We start from the raw sequence: 16,957 nt of genomic DNA on the forward strand, positions 1-16,957 counted from the left end.
TTAAATATCATATTAAAGTAAAACCATCAACTATAATAATAATAATAATAATAATACAAATAATAATAATAAAGTCAGTATGGTTATCCAAACCATAAGGTTAAGGTTATCCAAAACACACTAGAACTGTGGAGCACCACCTATCTGTCAAGGTCTCAACCCAGGGTCCTCAATACCAACTCATCTAGCAATGCAGTATTTAATGGTGAAGTCTAAAAAACCTCAAGGACCAGGACCAAACCCCACACAGAATACACGTATGTGCAGTCTGCTGTAGTGGACGGCATTCTAGCATCCTGCATGGTATTCCTAGTGTACTGCCATTCCACTGCCTGTCAACCAACATTCAAAATGCCCTTTGCCTAGCTAACAATCCTGACCTTTGTCATAGGCTGGCGTCCTAATACTGGGGAAATAAATGTTATATCTTGGCCTCTCCAGCAAGGAAAATCTGGACAATGGGAAGTTCAAATTTAAAGTCAGCACAGCGCTAACCGCTAATATCACAATATTGTTCAGTTGTTTTGGAGAGTTACGTAATGCTTTACAGTTATAGTCCTTTAGTCTATTACTTCTTACATGTCATCACAGGGTATACATTAACAATTACTGACTAATCACATCGACTGTGAATTGTCCAGTGTGAACAAAAACCATTTACTCACAAGTATTTAAATGTTCGACATTAGCCACAATACAAATGATATAGTAATTATTGTAACGTGTATGAATATATTTGAATATAATTAACACCATGCAAATATAATCTATGTGCAGTAACAGTGGTAACAAGGTTATATACTCACTTCAAAAGAGACCGCTTGATGTCAAATATTTGTAAATTTTCTTGCCAGTGCTCCCTTCCAAATGAAATGCTGGAGACAAGGCTGCAGGAGAACAAATCCAAATCTCGTGGCCATAATATATACGGTCAAAATGCTGAAGGGTGTGGTTGTGATGTGGTGGAGCTTTTTAAATGGACAGACACAGGAAGTACGATGAACCCTGCACACCCTCCCTAAAATTGGGAACACCTTTATGCTGCTGCAGGACATAAAAATGCTTCGGGTGTGAACGTTGTAAAGAGAATTATGATAGTTGCATTATACCACATAATTGACCTAATAAGTGTTATTCTCTGTCGTATGGGTAGGGGCATGCCTACAAATAAAAAAAAGCTGTTGGGTTGGCTTTCTGTAAGTTAACGTCCAAAGTAGCACATTTTGTTTTTCAATGGCTCTTCAACACACATTAAACACATCATAAAGGACCATATGATGTTGCCAGTGACTGAATGTATTCTTTCAGAACACAACAATGCAACCTCCCACCTTCATACGTTCTGTTTGACTGCTGTGGTACCTCCTGATGTTTGACACAGTTTAGTACGTGTCAAACAGGTGAATGCATATCATCTTGGACCCCATTCGCACATCGGAAAAAACATATGTAAAGGGGCTTGAAAAAGAGAAGAAAAAGAGAAGGGGACATACATTCAGAGCACAGTGTACAACGTTAATGGAGATGTTTGCATCTTGCTAATCTAAAAAAGTAAGGTCACCATTTGGGCTTAGAAATGAAAAGTCCACACGATGGTTGGCAGAATTCCACAAGGGTCAAATTGGAGAACATTCTTTATAAAATAAGTTACTGATCTGATCTGATACTCAAGTGTTTACAATGTATGTGTGTCTTTCCATGAAGCTGACGTAAAAAAAAATCTTATCCCAAGCTATTGACATGTCTAAAATCCCTTTACATACCTTCACAAAACTACACAATACAATCAGCACATTCCTGATTATAGACAGATATACTTAGTGTTAAGTCTTGATTAGACACACATATTTGTGTACATTTACAAAGGGCAAATTGACGTTACTTATAGGTGACATATTTTCAGATTCTGGGGTCACATACAACCATTCCAGAAGAATACTTTCAGGCTAATGATGGCTGGATCTACTAGGTTTAGAAGGCATGCAAAGTCAGTGGTAATAAATCATTACACACAAATCCTCCAAAAACTCTCAGAATCACTGTCATATCATCATACGATTTGCCTTTAATCAGTGTTTGCGGTTGCTTCTTGCCTAAACATATTGGCTACTTGCTGACAGCTTTATGACAGGAAATACAGAAATTACATCATTGGGTTAGGACTTAAAAGTCCAACTTCTCCATACCTGTTTCAGAATGCATTCCCCGGCTTGCCTTGACGGTACTGTGTGTTAAGTCAAGCAAGTTGTATTGTGTCAGTAATTACCTGTAAAACTTATCTTGTAACAACCAAATGCTTCGTATGGTGGTCTCTTTCTAAACCAACACGCAAGAGTGAAAAATACTCTTACACAAGTGATGGCTTGCTAAAAATAGTATTTGCATCATCACATTAGATATGTTACTCATGTTATAGTACTTTCTTAGGGTGCATGCCTAGTTGTTGAGTACAATGACATGATGTACATAAAGTATGGAGTAAATCCAAGATTTGCTGTGGAATTACCTTATGGTGTAACTATGGCGATAGACATGAGATATGCTAGAGTTTAGTGAATTCAATATAAAAGTGCAGTTGACACAGGTTACTACTGGTGCTGTCTGTCAACTATGAAATATAATATTGAAATGATTCCATTGAAAAGAAACTTTTCCTGAGTCTTGAACTTGAGTCAGATGGTTTATTTTCTCTTTTATGATCAGCAGTAAGTAGTGTGAACACACACACAGTAGTAAATAAAATAAAGCAGTTTCATGATTAAACACATTTCAGTTTGAGCTAAATTTCTTACATGAAAGGTGGTATTATAAAGAAAGATAAGTATTATGTTATTTGTTATTAATAACAGAGGTTATGGGAACTTTCTGGAATTTTTTTGACATGAAGCATCCCTAATCCAACAAAGGAAAATAAGCACAGAATCATGTGTACAGAAATGTGCTTAATGTCTTCTCACACAACTGTACATAAACGGATACAGCAACTTGATGGAAGTGCTAGAAAGCAACATTTTGTACAGCTTTGCTGATGCTTAACTTCATAGTTAATATAGTCTAGTTAGTCTAGTCTAGTCATTGTTCAGTGCTCATGTGGTTTGTGCTTTTGTGGATTAAAGACTAATTTAAGCATTAGGAACAAAGAGAGTCAGGTATTCCCCTAGATAAACAGTGATATTCCTAATAAGGTTAAAAAAAAACATATGGTTTCTTGAGGCCACATACTGATACTGTACATACATACTCTCTTACAAAATCCAGGTAATCACTATGATACAACGATTGTGTTATATATGACTAAAACAAGTTCCTAAAACAAGTTCCTGCAGCAACCTATCCTGAATAAGTTTGTAAATCATATCTGAGGAGAGGGCACAGTTAGGAGTCCAGTGACCTTCATTTTGTTGATGCCTCCATCCAAGACACAGACACGAGGATAATTCAATTTAAGCAGGTGAGTGGCAAACTGGGGAGAGACAAGGATCAAACATTTTAGACAAAAATGATAATATACTGTTTTGAAAATAATTTGAAAATATGTAGTATGTAATGTATGTAAGTATATGTAGTATGCAGGAATTAACGACTTTTTAAAGTATGTTTTTATAGACAACTAGTTTTGGTATCATTTTTCATATTAATTTTGATGGTATATGGTCACTAGAGAACAAGTGAACACTAAAGGTGCAAAGCGACGTCTGAATCTGTTAAACCAACCTAATGATCTGAATCTGTTAAACCAACCTAATGATCTGAATCTGTTAAACCAACCTAATGATCTGAATCTGTTAAACCAACCTAATGATCTGAATCTGTTAAACCAGGGGTTCTCAAACTTTTGCAAGCTGGGCCCCCCCAAAGCTGGTTAGGGGTAGTTGGGGCCCCCCCAGCGCGCGGCCCGCCGCCACCGCCCTCAACTACACCACCATATATAGATAGATAGATAGATAGCATATTGTTATTGATAGGCCTGACATGTCAAGGTTAGGCTATTGTTAGGCCCATACAGATAATTATTATAACTATTTATTATTATTATTATTATTATTATTGTTATTATTATTATCAGTAATAGTAGGCCTATTAGTATGCTATTCATTATTATCACCATCATTATGTTATTATTATTATAATTAATGATTATCGACCAATTATTATTATTGTATTATTATCATAATAATAATTAGTGTTATTATTGCTATCATTTGGATACTGTTATTATTATGGGCCTCTTGTGATCTTTACAAAAAAAATCCTACAGGTCTGTCAATGTGAGACATGAGCCTGCTTTGCACTGCAAAGGTCCTCAAATCTTGGGGCAATGTTTGACAAACATATCCTCAGGTCATCCTCGATCTGTGCGCGGTTGTGGTATTTAGTTTTGAGCGCAGTCAGTCTTGAAAAGCCTGCCTGGCACAAATATGTCGACGCGAAAAGGAGGGGCATTTTTAAGGCTATGTCGCAAAGCTGATCATTGCTATCCAGAATGACGAAATAGGGGAGATGCTTAAGTCTACTGTCACTCTTCAGCTGCTCTTTCATGTCTATTGACAGCTCGTCTGCTGAGCAGAGAAATGGATCCCGAACTTAGGCGAATGAACGGTAGTCCTCTTTGAAATAGGACCCAAACTGATTTCTGATATTCGGCGTGATACAGTGTCATTTGACATAGGTATTGCGCTGATTTTAGCTCCTATTCTACACGTCTTGCGCGGCCGGCAAAATCAGTGTTTCGGCAATTGTATGGGGTCGGCCAAGCTTAGCAATTCTATGAGCAACTACATAAGATGCCTGCATACACTGCTTGGATGGTGGTTCGTTGTTGCTGGAGGCCATCACGTTCATGTTTAAAGAAGTCCACAGGCTTCTCTTTCTGACTTTTACGAATCAGAAACGTGTCCATAGTTGTGTTTGTTTGCTGATACAGTGTGTGTGAAGTTAATAAAGTTCTAATTTCAACGTCGTGTTCTTGTATGTGTGGGTGTGAACGACACGAATAATGGATATGGATAAGGCTGTGCTAGGCAATGATTCCTAACAAAACTAACTGTACACAATGTAGACAGGGACAGCAAAAAATAGTATTCAAGTGCTGGTGTTTTATTTGTTGCAACACGGTGGATGATACAAAAATGTAAAGGTAGGTGTTAAGGAGAAAAGGGCTAGCTGCAGTTGGAAGAAGGTAGCTAGCTAGGCTAGCTCTCGGCTACGAGCTTTTTCAAAAGACTGTGGAGCAAATTACTCCTTAGAATAGGCTACGAATAGACCCACTGCAAGCGCAGTAAGGTATTACTAAGGAAGGAGTGAATCTTTAAAAAGACTGTTTATAAAGCAATGAATATCTGAATGATACAGGAAACAAGAGAAATTGAACAAACTCTGCAGAGTGTCGTCTCAGGGTGAGCGCTTACCAATGCCTGCGTTTTTTTTTTATACTCGGAAACTTATGTGCAACTCGCGTTCAAATGATAAAACTCCGTTTTGATTGGTGGATCAGGAGCAAAACCGTATTTGATTTGTTTGGGTCAGTCCAGCCCCTTGCATTTCGCCACTGAGGGAGCTTTCACTAACCAGTGACAGGTCGGCGGTAGTTTATTTTTTTCTCCGTCTGTGACATCGCGCCCCCCCTGGAGAGTGTTCGCGCCCCCCACTTTGAGAACCACTGTGTTAAACCAACCTAATGATCTGAATCTGTTAAACCAACCTAATGATCTGAATCTGTATCTGTTAAACCAACCTAATGATCTGAATCTGTTAAACTAACCTAATGATCTGAATCTGTATCTGTTAAACCAACCTAATGATCTGAATCTGTTAAACCAACCTAATGATCTGAATCTGTTAAACCAACCTAATGATCTGAATCTGTATCTGTTAAACCAACCTAATGATCTGAATCTGTTAAACCAACCTAATGATCTGAATCTGTTAAACCAACCTAATGATCTGAATTTGTATCTGTTAAACCAACCTAATGATCTGAATCTGTTAAACCAACCTAATGATCTGAATCTGTTAAACCAACCTAATGATCTGAATCTGTTAAACCAACCTAATGATCTGAATCTGTATCTGTTAAACCAACCTAATGATCTGAATCTGTATCTGTTAAACCAACCTAATGATCTGTATCTGTTAAACCAACCTAATGATCTGTATCTGTTAAACCAACCTAATGATCTGAATCTGTATCTGTTAAACCAACCTAATGATCTGTATCTGTTAAACCAACCTAATGATCTGAATCTGTTAAACCAACCTAATGATCTGAATCTGTATCTGTTAAACCAACCTAATGATCTGAATCTGTATCTGTTAAACCAACCTAATGATCTGAATCTGTTAAACCAACCTAATGATCTGAATCTGTTAAACCAACCTAATGATCTGTATCTGTTAAACCAACCTAATGATCTGTATCTGTTAAACCAACCTAATGATCTGAATCTGTTAAACCAACCTAATGATCTGAATCTGTATCTGTTAAACCAACCTAATGATCTGAATCTGTATCTGTTAAACCAACCTAATGATCTGAATCTGTTAAACCAACCTAATGATCTGAATCTGTTAAACCAACCTAATGATCTGAATCTGTTAAACCAACCTAATGATCTGAATCTGTATCTGTTAAACCAACCTAATGATCTGAATCTGTTAAACCAACCTAATGATCTGAATCTGTTAAACCAACCTAATGATCTGAATCTGTATCTGTTAAACCAACCTAATGATCTGAATCTGTTAAACCAACCTAATGATCTGAATCTGTTAAACCAACCTAATGATCTGAATCTGTATCTGTTAAACCAACCTAATGATCTGAATCTGTTAAACCAACCTAATGATCTGAATCTGTTAAACCAACCTAATGATCTGAATCTGTATCTGTTAAACCAACCTAATGATCTGAATCTGTATCTGTTAAACCAACCTAATGATCTGAATCTGTTAAACCAACCTAATGATCTGAATCTGTATCTGTTAAACCAACCTAATGACCTGTCTCTGTCTCTGTATTCGGATAGAAAAACCGGGCTTGGAAAAAGTGGGCTTGGCTTATTCCGGAAGTCATGTTAAATCGGCACATGTTGTATTTTCTAATCTAATATTCAGTGGTAATGCAATTTGTGTGCTTTCAAAGCATCACATTGATTTATTTCACTTATTTATTTAGCACATAATTAATTGTGAAGTATATTTACAAATCCTCATACTGTACTTTTCATCTCTTTTTTTATTTTAAGTTTAATGAACTGTCTGAACCTCCCCAGCTTGTCCAAATGTCTTTGGTACAGTGCACCATATTGCCCTCAATGCTTAACAGGGATTTCCCCACCTTCGCTTTAACATCAATGGACAGGTTTGGTCCAACTGCACATGAGAAATGCATGCGTAAAGGTACCCTGTAGCATGGTGCAGTGACAGGTAGGAACTTACATAAACCTGCTGAAATAGCCTCGTCTTCATCAAGGCCAGAGGACGCATATTTAACAGTGTTTTATACAATAACCTTCACTCCAAACACTGTACCAGATTACTGTTTTTAAAGTTTCTTACAGATAATGGCATAATGATCATTGCTTTGTCTTGCCTAAGTGTATGGTGCCAGTTCACACACAAGCCACCAGCTGCTGCCAACGTGCGTCTGATGATGCACAATCCCTATGAGATCTGTCTCTACCGCGGACACTAAATAATAAGTCTAAACAGTATTAAGCATGTACATGTCTGTCAAATGCACGTGGCTCCTAAACATTTCCTAAACGTGTTTCTGTCTGAAATACTTGGATTAACTTTACTTTCATAAAACCTATAGTTGATACATACGCCATGTTCGATCTTAAATGGATGAATCTTGACTGAAGTAGGCTACACCGTAAAATGTCATTTTTTTTCTTCTTTTAAAATGGAGGAAATAAACAGATACAGCTGAAAACGACAGGTGATATGTTTAGGGGTTTGAGTTTGTAAAGGGGTTTGTGTTTGTATATGGGTTTGTGTTTGTATAGGGGTTTGAGTTTGTATAGGGGTTTGAGTTTGTTTAGGGGTTTGAAAGAAATCTGCACATGATATTGACTCCTCTTCAGTTAAACGCTGACTCGGTGGGGCGACTACAGAATATACAGATCTCTTTTCAATAATTTGTAGTAAATTAAACGACTAGTTAGTGAAAACGAAGTCATATGTTGCAAACAGAATGGGCATTTTTATCTTGTGGTAGGCCTATATGATGATATGTCAGATGTATGTCAGTTGTGAAGCTGACTTTTTCCCCCGAATAATAACGCACAACACTAATAGCCCACACCTCTTTGCCTCTAGCCACCTACACTACCGTTCAAAAGTTTGGGGTCACTTAGAAATTTCCTTATTTTTCAAAGAAAAGCACAGTTTTTTTCAATGAAGATAACATTAAATGAATCAGAAATACACTCTATACATTGTTAATGTGGTAAATGACTATTCTAGGTGGAAATGTCTGGTTTTTAATGAAATATCTACATAGGTGTATAGAGGCCCATTTCCAGCAACTATCACTCCAGTGTTCTAATGGTACATTGTGTTTGCTAATCGCCTTGGAAGACTAATAGATGATTAGAAAACCCTTGAAAACCCTTGTGCCATTATGTTAGCACCACTGAAAACTGTTTTGCTGGTGAGAGAAGCTATAAAACTGGCCTTCCTTTGAGCTAGTTGAGTATCTGGAGCATCACATTTGTGGGTTTGATTATACTCTCAAAATGGCCAGAAAAAGAGAACTTTCATGTGAAACTTGCCAGTCTATTCTTGTTCTTAGAAATGAAGGCTATTCCATGCGAGAAATTGCGAAGAAACTGACCATTTCCTACAACGGTGTGTACTACTCCCTTCAGAGAACAGCACAAATGGGCTCTAACCAGAGTAGAAAGAGAAGTGGGAGGGCCCGGTGCACAACTCAGCAAGAAGACAAGTATATTAGACTCTCTAGTTTGAGAAATAGACGCCTCACAGGTCCTCAACTGGCAGCTTCTTTAAATGGTACCCGCAAAACGGCAGTGTCAACGTCTACAGTGAAGAGGCGACTCCGGGATGCTGGCCTTCTATGCAGAGTGGCAAAGAAAAAGCCATATCTGAGACTGGCCAATAAAATATTGATATGGGCAAAAGAACACAGACATTGGACAGAGGAAGATTGGAAAAAAGTGTTATGGACAGATGAATCAAAGTTTGAGGTGTTTGGATCACACAGAAGAACATTTGTGAGACGCAGAACAGGTGAAAAGATGCTGGAAGAGTGCCTGATGCCATCTGTCAAGCATGGTGGAGGTAATGTGATGGTCTGGGGCTGCTTTGGTGCTGGTAAAGTAGGAGATTTGTACAAGGTAAAAGGGATTTTAAATAAGGATGGCTATCACTCCATTTTGCAACGTCATGCCATACCCTGTGGACAGTGCTTGATTGGAGCCAATTTCCTCCTACAACAGGACAATGACTCAAAGCACACCTCCAAATTATGCAAGAACTATTTAGGGAAGAAGCAGGCAGCTGGTATACTGTCTGTAATGGAGTGGCCAGCGCAGTCACCAGATCTCAACCCCATTGAGCTGTTGTAGGAGCAGCTTGACCGTATGGTAAGCAAAAAGTGCCCATCAAGCCAATCCAACTTGTGGGAGGTGCTTCAGGGAGCGTTGGGTGAAATTTCTACAGATTGCCTCAACAAATTAACAGCTAGAATGACAAAGGTCTGCAATGCTGTAATTGCTGCAAATGGATCATTCTTTGACGAAAGCAAAGTTTGAAGAACAAAATTAATATTTCAAATAAAAATCATTATTTCTAACCTTGTCAATGTCTTGACTATATTTTCTATTCATTTTGCAACTGATTTGATAAATAAAAGTGTGAGTTTTCATGGAAAACACGAAATTGTCTTGGTGACCCCAAACTTTTGAACGATAGTGTATGTAGTTGTGCAAGATTGTAAGAAAACTATGTCGCCAAAAGACACCAGATAGCATGCTAGCAAGCTTTTATCAGTGACAATCAGTGCCAACTGTACTCTGGAGTTGGGACATCATTGGATCTATGTGGAGAAGGGATTCATACGGCATCAGGATAATGACTCCAAACACACCTCAAAGCTTTGCAACAACTATTTGAAGACAAAAGAACAGCAAGGAGTGCTGACTATCATGGACTCATGGTCTTTCACAGGCACCTGACCTCAAACCCACTGGACATTTATGGGAGTACTTGATGTGAAGTAAAATTCATAAGGACTTAAGAAAAGACAACTGCGTTGCTAAGAGAATCCCAACGCACTTACACTAGGCTACCAATTATGCAAAGGCAGATGTTATTGACGTGGATCATGTTGATTGGTTGTTGATTGGTTGTTGACTTTGAAGCAAAAAAGACTATCCGAACAGGGCCAAGCTCACTCTTGATTTGCACCATTGCATAAGGACTGTTTGTGATACTCTGGCCTTAATTAAATGATTGGATTCATATACAGAATCAATGGAATTCATGATAAATAGCATCATTATTATTTTTAACATCATCAGTGGTCAGCTGTGTGCAAAGACTTACCATGACTGCATTCTTCACCATATTGCTGAGAACTATGATTACCCGTCCTCTATAGCTGCTTAGGGTATTAACAGCAGGGCAGGTGACTAGCTCTCCATCAGACCCGAATGATGGATTGTAGGGGATGTTGATGCTGCCAGAGATGTGGCCTCGGTTGAAGCTGAAAACATTATGTCAAGGGCAAACCGAAACCGGAGCTTATATGATGTCTTAATAATGTTAAACTAATACGAAAATATCAGATAAGGCACAGGAACTTTGCCAAAGGTACATTTTCAAGCCGTAGGTTCGAGATACTCTGGGGAGCAGCATGATTCTAATGACAGCTGCTTGTGACGCTCCAGCCGGATCCAAATCTGAATCGCATATGGCAGGCAGACCTAAACCACTTGACTGGGTAGTCTTTGGGTTGGGTTTTTTGGAGGGTTGATAGGCACTCCAGATAGCCAAATGTAGATTTTCATAATACGTCCCCTTTAATGTGATAAATACCTAGGTTCTATTATTAAATGACAATTTATTATCAACTAAATAAAACAAGTTCGAAGAGTGGGCTGTTTCTCTAAAAGTTCGAGGTCCTACCAGTTACTGCAGAAGGAAAGCCTCTCCTGTGACAAACTTTGTGAAATGAATAACAAAAAGGAATAAAAAAGAAAGTTCCTCCTACATTACAGCAGGAAAAATTCTAGTGTGGCATTTTTGATCGCCATACGGTTTAACAAAGTAAACAATTATTGTCGTGACAGTTAATAAATGTGAATCTCTCAATTGAAACACTGTAGAGCATGAAAATACACACAAAGAACGGACACCATGTTTTCTTACCCACTAAAAACCAAAACAGAAAATAAAAGTGTTCCCAGGTTTTGACAAGGTTCATGCACTGATTATGGCCAGTTAGCAATTTCGCCCAAAAAACTGCATATTCAATACATTAACAACATCCAAATTAGATGACAACTGGATGGTTTGTTACGCAATACATTAGATGTAGCCTACTGAAACAGTCACCACTGTAAGAGCGTTACAACAATGAGAGTGTAAAAACTGATCAATTCAAAGCCAGTGCGGAAGGATACTCCTCTGGGCTACGGATGTCCACTGCCAGTATCTTAGGTTTGCCAACCTTGGCTCTCTTGTTGGGCGTCTTGAAGTGAGATGAGCCTCTGAGTTCACACAAATCAATTAAGTCTTCTGCAGAGATTCGTGGAGACAGCTCTGCTTTCAAATCAGACAACTTCAGTGGCTCCCGAGACTGTGAAGAGATAGGATGAGAATAGTCAAGAATAGATCGTAATTACATTTCATCATTTAGCAGATAATTAGTTCATGGTGGGTTTTTTCTCCCCTATCAAGAGGCTGATGTAACAGCAATTTCTTCAGTTTCAGTTCCGTTTAATTGATTAAATGATTTTCAAAAAAATCCTGCCCTTCAATAAATTATCAATGCCTGAAAAGAAAAGTTGTCATCAAGATGCACTCAGTTTCAATAAAAATAACCTATAATTTAGGGCAGAGGTTGGATTGTCCTTGTTGTCCTTTCTGTGCTCTTAACATTTTGCTGACCTTTGACCTTTACAATATAGGTTAACAAATTGTTAGTTCAGCTAAGGGAGTAACTGATTGGCTGCTCTAACTATTGTTATCTTAAACATGAGAAGCAATGGGATAGATATATGGATATACAGGTATTGTTGGATTTTTCATTATTTGCCTAGACTTTTAATGTCAGGTAATAATATGAATATTTTCAGACCGAGTTTGGCAAGGCTTTATTTTACAGCTCATTAATAAGTGGGTGTTATTATATGGCAACGATAGTACGAGGGTTCTGATTGGCTAATCGCTCGGTCGATACTCGAATGCCATTAAGCTTCAAAGTATTCTCTCCTCCAGCTTTCATAGCATATTGCACATGGCAGTAAAATTAATCATTCACAGGCAATTCTGCATTTTATAGCCCTGATACCATGTCATTTCCAAGAAAGTAGTCAAGAAAAATACTGATTTTCACCATTTCATTACAAAATTGCCACAATTACCATGACTGTATTACTGTTTTGTAACATTTAAAAAATTACCATCTTCTTACTTTTTGTGGCCAGCATAATACTGCAGCAACTGCCTACATATGCCTTTACAAAAGGTAACCAAAGAAATGAATAGTTTATAAATGATTACACATTTTTCATATTACCTACAAGATTAACATTTTGTTACAGACTTGTTACCACAGCATTTGATTGGTTTGGAAACTTGGGGTAATTTGTAGGTTCTTATAAGCTGTTACCATTGTTTTTGATGATACTACCCACATATTACCATGATACTATCCACTTCTTACCGATCCATGAAGTGCCCTTGAAAGTTTAATGATCAAAAAACAAACTCACCAAATCGGTCTTAGTAAAGTCTTGATAGTCTGACTGAAGGTAGATACTGGTTTTGCCAAAGCTGCTGATGCTGATGCTGCTACCATCGCCTGTGGTTTTGGGAGCCTGTGCATGCTGTCGATAGGTGGCACTCTTGGGAGTCCAACAGAAAAGATTGATGGATTCCCGAACACAGCGTTCAATGTCAATTTCTGAAAGAGAGACACCAAATGTCCAAATGTCACCAGCTGGGACTCAAAACATGGGAGCCAATTGGAAGTTATGCCACTACATGCATTGCATTCTACCTCACTTGTAAAAGTCGCTTTATATAAAAAAGACAAATGGATAAAGTAACAATAAATGCAACTTTATTGCAAACTTCGGAACAAGTTAACTGACTGATGACTGGCTTAACAATATATGATTAACTGTCCAATTTAATTATTGGATCAACGCTAAAGAGCCCACTCATAAATATCATATCTACAAGGAACACTGATCTCCTGGAAATAAACCCCCCAAAAAATTGTGTTTAAATTATGTTTGTCAGTGTTATTACCAGGTAGATCAGAGAAAAGCAGGATGCATTCATTGAAGCCATTGGCCAGTAAGCGATCTCTGAGCTGTTGTAATATGGCCACACCGATGCAGAAAGGGAATGAGGAGTTGCCTAGCAACAGTGTGTCCCACAGGTGGAAAATCTTGTGAAGAGGGAAGACATCTGGGGGGAAAAAGATAGACAAGACATGGACAGAAGAATGGGGATATCATTACTAATGTTACAGGGGATATTATTTGTTCACATCAATTAATATGAAACTAGAAAGGCCACATTAACAGGCACTGTTCAAATTGAAATATATATGCTTCATGGTGGACACGGGCAGGAGTTTTAAGGTCCTCCAATTTCAAACAGAAAATGGTTTAAAAGGTAACAGGTCAACTATCTTGCTACTTAAAAATGTCATAACTTTAATAACACTAACACTGACCTCAACCTTTGCATGTACGTACGGTTTTGTACTGTATCATTTTCAAATGATCCGACCAGTTTTCTATGTGATGGATGAACCTCTATTAACCTACTGCAGTTCAAACATGCTCTACTTACGTGTGAACATTGTAAGGAACCATGGAATGGCATAAAGCTGTGAACAGCGAAACAGAAAAATAAGTTAAGAACAGATCAGATTACTGTGACACTCAAGCTGGGAAACATTACAATCTCTAGCCTAATAAAAGGTCAGAGAGTATGAGGACCATCATGGTGATTATGTTTACATTAAATCTATTCAAGCAATGGGTGCCAGGGCTTCTCCTATGCTGCATCCATCAACCTCAGCTCAATGGGTGCAAGGGCCTTCTCTTCTGCTGCATCTGAATGCTGGAACACACTTCCCCCTCACATTCGCAGACCAGACTCCATTACCCAATTCAAAAGTGCATCTTTTTAAACAGCATCAGCTACATCTTATTTTATTATAAGGCTCCACAGAATGTTGCAAAAAGTTCCATGGATTTGAATGGGCCACCCCAACGTTCGGCGGTCTGATATTTTTTTATATTGACTGCTGCAAAACATTAATGACCGGATTTGTGCTTCTAATTCTCATCTTTTATATCATTTCGCAAGTTGTCTGTTAATTTAACATAACAGAAGGTCATTGGAACTTCAAGTCCACAAGTAATAGGTTGCTACGCAAAACCTGAAACTTTAAAGTTCTATAATCATGAAGACATTTTTTTTTCTTAGCGGATGTCACCAAACGGCAATAAAATCATTAGAAATAGGTATTTTGGAGGAATGTCTCCTATCGTAACAAGTTACCATATAATAAGCGGGATAATGTATAGTCCACTGGCCAGTATTGTAAGATAAATTCAGTTCAGTACGAATTTATTAACAATGTATTCATATTAACAATGTATAGGCCTATATAGAGACACAAGTATGCATTAGGACACAGTGTGCAGAACAGAGCCTGAGAAATGTTAGATTCCAGTTATTCTTCCTATGTCCCTAAAAGCTTGTATATGGCCCTCGTCCTGTTTAGGCCCGGAGGCCCACATTCCTGTAAGGTTAGAATGGAGGGAGGCCATATGCTGTGGCACACGGAGACATCTCCGCTGTGGTATGTGTATATGTTGTGAACCAAACAGTCATCTGCTTCAGTTTATCTGGCCAGGACAAGGTCAAGTCAGTGGCCTCTTAGCTTGGAGCAGGACAGATAAGGACCATCTGCAGAAGGGAGTATAGGTGCTCACAAAGCCATGATTGTCACCCAGAAATTATTGCTGCAGAATATGTTGTGCTACAGTCCCAGAGAGGCCCCCAGGAAGTAACCTCAGTGGATCTGGACTTAAGACAGACTTTTTTGTATGTGTATCAGAATGCATTCTGTTCAGGCTCTGTTCTGCACACTGTGTCTTAATGCATACTTGTGTCTCTATATAGGTCTATACATCGTTAATATGAATAAATTGTTAATAAATTCGTACTGAACTGAATTTATCTTACAGTATCGGAAAATGTAAGGATGCAATAGCCTACATCCCATGGAAGGATGTTAAATAACACTACTTGGATCTCAATTCATCAAACCATACAAAACCAGTAGAAGAAAACTTAAGGAGAACAATATGTGATTGTGGCACAATCACATACTAATATTAGCAAATAAGATAGGTGTATTGTTCAACTTCGGAGCTTATCCCCTGACACCTGAGCAAAATAAGCACTTGGACCTCTAATGACATCAACGGAATAAGGAGCTTTTTTTCCTCAAGTTTTTTTTTCCAATTTCTTCTAGCACATTTTTTAAATCTTTATTAGTTCAAGCTAAACTCACATCTGGAATGAAGCCAATTTCATTCAGATGACTACTGAGCTCCGGATCGTGGAAGGCAATACTCTGAGAGAAGACAGTCAGATACTCTGAAAAAGAGATAGAGCAAAAAAGACTTCATCAAAATAAGTAAATACATTAATAAAGACCAGTGCTTCCCAAACCTTTCATGGCAAGCCTCCCTTTGACAATGACCCCCCGCCCGGCCCCCCAGCCACCCACACACACACACACACACACACACACACACACACACACACACACACACACACACACACACACACCACACACACACACACACACACACACACACACACACACATACACAGTGTTAAGATTGAGACACTCAAATATTATCTGCAATTTAACTTTAAATAAAAAAAAATTTAAAACAGATTGCATAGCTTTTCTTAAACATTGTTAATCAATCCGTTAACATTTTTTATTTTAATTGTATTTGATCAGAGCACTTGTTTAAAACATTTAAACATTTATAACTTATTACTGGTGATCAATCCATACAATGTTCATGTTAGTCGTTGAATTAATAAATAGGCTAGCTGTCCCTTTTATATAGGCTAAAGCTGACCAGTCTATATAGGCCCTGATCATATTATTAGATTAAATTACTTGCTCCCCCTGCTGGAACTCTTGTGGGGTTGGATGTGTGTCAAAATCTAACACTAAGAAGGCTACAGCTACCTATTAGACCTAAACGAACACTAAGAAGGCTACAGGTACCTATTAGACCTAAACGAACACTAAGAAGGCTAAAGCAACCTATTAGACCTAAACGAACACTAAGAAGGCTACAGCTACCTATTAGACCTAAACGAACACTAAGAAGGCTACAGCTACCTATTAGACCTAAACGAACACTAAGAAGCAGGTATGAAAACGGGTCAGGGGTGAAAAAGGTGAGAAGGATATTACCCCTCCAGGGGGGTCCGGGGGCATGCTCCCCCGTAAGAAAAAATGTAATATTCCATATTTTAAAGCATCAATCTGATGCATTTTGAGAGGCTTTTTTTGCCGACCTGGGGAGAGCTGGAGAAACTTAACTTCAGCCATGAGTCCAAAATTATTATGGCCTCCTTACTAAGTATTATGCACTGATGTCACTGGGTCTAACATACAGTATAAGAGGCACAATGTGGTAAGGGC

General features: G+C 38.2%; 1 protein-coding gene across 1 annotated transcript in view; it reads right to left on the reverse strand.

Annotated features, from left to right (window-relative positions):
- Nucleotides 1–2,654: 2,654 nt before the first annotated feature.
- Nucleotides 2,655–16,957, reverse strand: part of tbck (TBC1 domain containing kinase) — a 34,226-nt gene continuing 19,923 nt past the window's right edge. Inside the window, exons 20-26 of the mRNA XM_012825962.3 lie at nt 15,797–15,882; nt 14,059–14,095; nt 13,507–13,668; nt 12,966–13,156; nt 11,652–11,827; nt 10,573–10,732; nt 2,655–3,463 (exon numbers count right to left, since the gene is read on the reverse strand). Of these exons, the coding sequence (XP_012681416.2) occupies nt 3,353–3,463; nt 10,573–10,732; nt 11,652–11,827; nt 12,966–13,156; nt 13,507–13,668; nt 14,059–14,095; nt 15,797–15,882 (923 nt within the window). The 3' untranslated portion in view covers nt 2,655–3,352. The remainder of the gene's footprint in view (nt 3,464–10,572; nt 10,733–11,651; nt 11,828–12,965; nt 13,157–13,506; nt 13,669–14,058; nt 14,096–15,796; nt 15,883–16,957) is intronic.

The sequence above is a fragment of the Clupea harengus genome, chromosome 1 (assembly GCF_900700415.2).
Source record: "Clupea harengus chromosome 1, Ch_v2.0.2, whole genome shotgun sequence".
Lineage (NCBI taxonomy): Eukaryota > Metazoa > Chordata > Actinopteri > Clupeiformes > Clupeidae > Clupea > Clupea harengus.